A 4,871-nucleotide genomic window follows, 5' to 3' on the forward strand; every position below is an offset into this window, starting at 1 on the left:
TTGGTACGAGGGTTGTTTGGCCCTGTCCCTTCCACCTCCACCCGGATACGCCTGCGTCCACGTGGTACGGTAATAAACCGGTGAAAGTTTGTCGGGGAGCCCCTTTTTGGCACACGTAGAACCCCCGTGTACAGTAAACGGTTAAAATCGTCACAGGGACAAGATCGTTTCATTTCATTGGAAGTCGGCTTGCCGTCGACCTCTCAGTGTCTGTTGCTTTTACAAAGTGATGGTACACCCAGTACGGTAGGGACGTGTCCTCGTTCCTGCTCGTCCAGTTGACTTCCTGATACAACTAAAAGTGCTTCGTGTTGATCGTTAGTGAACATTTGATAATGCGTATATATATATATATATAAAATATCTTACATTCTAACAAACATTGTGACGGTCAGTTGTGTCCGTGGTGTATGAGACCTGTCGCCCTGTCTTAAGTGCTCCAATCAGTGCCATACGAAAAGTCCTGATCGGTATATTTGTGTTGTTTTAATAATCCAAAGACTATGTCGAACACAGTGCATTTCGCCGACGCTGACGCAAACTTGTGGCTTAACCAGCCACCTATTAACGAACAGAATAACTTTCCCGGCAGTTCGCACCCGACAGAACAACAGCAAATATACCCGGGTCCAAGTTACAATCAAAGTTATTCGGACCAGAATTGTTCAGGCTCCACTAGCCTTTTGGAGATGCTGTTACGCCAGGGGAAAGAGACAGTCGTCCAAAATCGCGTTAATCCTGGTAGAAACCGGGGAGCACCACTAGGCGGGCAGAATATGTCTAATATTCCCTGTCAGTCTGCTCCGTACACACCATCGTCCTCGACTGGCAGAATGTCTCCTATTGTCGCTTTTCTACCGGATGCCCAAGCACAAGTTCGACAGCAAGAAATTCAAAATGGATACTTGCCGAACCACCAAGGTTATCATGTACAACAATATTCTAACAGTGTCGTAACCCCATCTATGATGATGGCATCAAACTCGCGCACGAACTATGCCGCGCAGCATAGATACGCTGCTTACGTAAATGGTCAAGTTACTGAGAGGCGAAACCCTGCCGAAATTAACGAGTTCGCGGACGAGCAGGCGCACCAGCAGGTGGAATATCCATGGATGAGATCTTATTTTAACAGTATGTAGGACAATTTCTGTAGAATTTTTATATTATTTTTTGCATGAAAAATATCCAAATACCGTAGACGGTAGCCTTCGTAGATAGAAATTTGTCGAATTTCATGGAATTTTTATAGTAAAAATATTTAAGTATTAGACAAGTTTACTGAAGTTTATAGTCACACAACATACACATAGTCACACAAACATAGTTTACACAAGTTTATAGGCACGCGTTTACTGAAATACTATAAAAAACAATTTTTTGTAATATAAAATTACAAAGGTAGTCGAGTCTACTGAAATATTATAAAAAACAATTTTTTATAATATAAAATTACAAAGGTAGTCACGAGTCTACTGAAATATTATAAAAACAATTTTTTATAATATAAAGTTACAAAGGTAGTCACGAGTCTACTGAAATATTATAAAATATTATATAAAATATTATAAAAAAAATTTTTTTATAATATTTTATAATATTTGAATATATTATATTATATTACAGTATATGTTGAAGATGAAAAGACATCGAGGCCTCCCTTTTTGAATATTCGGGAAAAGCCTAATACCCTAATCCAGACATTTACTGTAAATACACTTAAAGTAATAAAACTAAGAAATAGTTGTGCTCAAGGTTAATGACGGTGGGCTTGGATTTGAAGCAACGTAACGGTTGACTGAACGTAGCCACGGTCGCGGGAGAGACGCGGATCTAACAGACGTATGGAATAATCATATAGCTCTCTTTAAAAACAAAGACTGATCGGGGAGGTGGGGAGAGGACATAGAGAGATATTATGCAAAGCAGTACTACTTGCACTTTGAGCGACGTCAGAATCGTGTATCACATTGCATTCGTCGTCCTGTTGGCAATGGATTCGTTATGGAAACTGAGACCACCGTCTAATCACCGCGATTACTCGATAACGTTGTAATACCTACGACTGTGATAGTCAACATTACCACTATTGTATAACAACCATGACTAATCCCAGCGAAAGTTCGTTAAACGTCCCTAACCCTATTCTTGACGTCATTCCGATATATATTATATTATATTAAATTATATTATATTTGTTGTTATTTCTATTTTCAGAGATAGGATCACAATAGTTATTATTTTATTGAACAGAAAAATCTATCACACAGTTGTGAGCCAGAAAAAACCTTTATTGCACGAGTTTACAAAAACTAGAGATAAAAATAAGAAAGCATCTTAAGCCTATCGATTAAATCTATCGATTGTAACTGGGATTATCATCTAGTTACTATTTCTTATAACTAGCGGATGTGCATAAGGATGGCGAGCACGAATTCACGTTGTCATTTTCAACAATATTATATTAATATCATGTTATAATATCGAAATATTATAGAAAACAATTTTTTATGATATTTAAATATATTATATTTGTTGTTATTTCTATACTCAGAGGTAGGAATACAATAGTTATTATTTTATTGAGTGGATAAATCTATCACACCGTTGTGAGCCAAAAAAACCTTTATTGCACGAGTTTACAAAAACTAGGGATAAAAATAGAAAAGCATCTTAAGCCTATCGATTAAACCTATCGATTGTAACTAGGATTATCATCTAGTTACTATTTCTTATAACTAACGTATCTGCATTAGGATGGTGAGCACAAATTCACGTTGTCGTTTTCAACAATATTATTTTAATATATTATAATATTGAAATATTATAAAAAACAATTTTTTATAGTATTATAGAACCGAATTTGAGCCTGTCGAACTCTATGAAAATAATTAGCTTTTCCTCTCATTAAATTATGGAAATTTGACATGATACTGAATATCAAGGTTACGTTACAGGCGATGGAAACAACGTTGGGCAGAAGCGAACCCGACAAACATACACTCGATTTCAAACGCTGGAACTGGAAAAAGAATTCCACTATAACCGCTACCTCACTCGAAGACGTCGCATCGAGATATCTAAGGCTCTCTCTTTAACTGAACGCCAGATCAAGATCTGGTTCCAAAATCGGCGAATGAAGGCGAAAAAGGATGGTAAACTTGCTCAACCCGCATTACAAGAGGCGAACAGGGTCGGCCCACCCGCTTACTCCGCATCAGAAGGAAATTCAGAAGGCAGCAGTTCGCCGAGTCACAATGCTTCGCTCATCGATACGCTGCCGGTCGCAGCGTACCCAGGACCAAGCACCGCACCAATGATGCAGCCAGAACAAGTTGCGATGCCCGCTCATCTTGCTGCCAGGCAAGACATGCTCCACGAGGCATATTTCGAATATCGTCATCAGCAACAACTACTACTACTACAACAACAACAACAACAACAACAACAACAACAACGACTACAACAACAAGAACAACAACATTATCATCATCATAGGCGGTACGACAACAATGATTATTTTTAGGAAGAGGATTAGGGAAACTAAGATCGTCCCTTGAAATCATGAACACTTATAGCGGTGTATATAGTCGCTAGTCGATTGATAGGAGAATTGGGAAATCGTAAGTATAATTATCTTAACAGTAATTGACGTATAGTGTTATTTCGCTAACGATATTTGATGTGTCGTAATGCAGGGAGTTAATAGAACAATGTGATACTCGCGAAGATTCGTGTAATTTGTTACTCGCGTGCATGCAACGACAATAAACAAATGTAGATTCAAACTGTTCGACATAATCTTCTCGAGAACTTGGCTCGGACCCGAAGTAATTTCGTACGAAATGTTGAGAAATCGTCGAGTGCTTGAAAATCTAGTCTATTGTTGAATTTGCAAAACTGTTTAATAAACGTAAGTTTAGAACTTTGACACAGATCGTGAGCAAAGAACGTGGTTTTCGGAACAAGATCAGGCCAGCTGACCCTGCAACCACTATGATTTATGGCCAAATGAGCTAAACAGCAGAGTATCCTGCGGCTCAGGTATCCCGAAAGCGAGGTCGTTCACGGCGCATTTCGCTCTGTACGCGGTCGTCGTTGATCGGTTCAGGTTACAACACACAGTATCTCCATTTCGAAGAGAAGCGCGATCGTCCTTTCGAAAATATTTTGACGCGAATTTTATATTTTGACTGATTAATGACACTGACTCGGCGTTTTCACTTTGGTTATAACCCTTTGACGTGGTTTCAGAAACCGAGACACTTGCAAAAAGTCCACTTGACCGATGGTTTCGCTCTTCTTCGAACGTAATTCTGATTTCAACGATTAAAATTATCGGTAGGAAAACGGTCTCGCTTTAGAATATGAAAAATAATTTCAAAATAATTTACCGATATTCGGTTACCAGTGAAGGCACAGAATAACGTGGGGAGTCGTAAAGTTAAGGGATGAAGGAGAGTGGGGATACGCTCGGCAGCTGCGCTGTTCACACGAAACAAGATGGCCGAAAACGTTCTTTGTGCGTATACAAACGTGTATCTTGCGCTTCAGTTTTCTAAGTAATTTCTAATTAATAAATCCCTAATTAATAAAATCGTGGAACTTTGTGTGGTTGCGAATTTCGCAAGTATTTAATTGTCATCGTTGCCCGAAGAAAGTGAAGTGCGCCTTTGAATAAATGGAGTTTTATAAATCCCGTAAAATGCAATCACCAGTCCATGTTTTCTTGCTTTATTTAATAGCCGCATCGAAATCTCAGTGTTTGTTATCTAAATCTATAGTCTTTTTTTCTAAATTCTGTTTTTGCAATAATCGCAGACTAACAGTACATGCGAGCAACGTTTAACGTTCCTATTAGTTAATTAAAT

The 4,871-nt window shown here is 38.5% G+C and overlaps 1 protein-coding gene across 1 annotated transcript; it reads left to right on the top strand.

The window, feature by feature from the left end:
- Nucleotides 1-370: 370 nt before the first annotated feature.
- LOC100747520 (homeobox protein Hox-D3-like) lies at nucleotides 371-3,526 on the top strand. Its single transcript, XM_033319435.1, has 2 exons — nucleotides 371-1,134; nucleotides 2,958-3,526. Exons 1-2 carry the CDS (start codon nucleotides 504-506, stop codon nucleotides 3,524-3,526), a joined length of 1,200 nt encoding a protein of 399 aa, XP_033175326.1. The 5' UTR covers nucleotides 371-503.
- The last annotated feature ends 1,345 nt before the right edge of the window (nucleotides 3,527-4,871 follow it).

The sequence above is a fragment of the Bombus impatiens genome, unplaced genomic scaffold, assembly GCF_000188095.3.
Source record: "Bombus impatiens unplaced genomic scaffold, BIMP_2.2 scf_0152, whole genome shotgun sequence".
Classification (NCBI taxonomy): domain Eukaryota; kingdom Metazoa; phylum Arthropoda; class Insecta; order Hymenoptera; family Apidae; genus Bombus; species Bombus impatiens.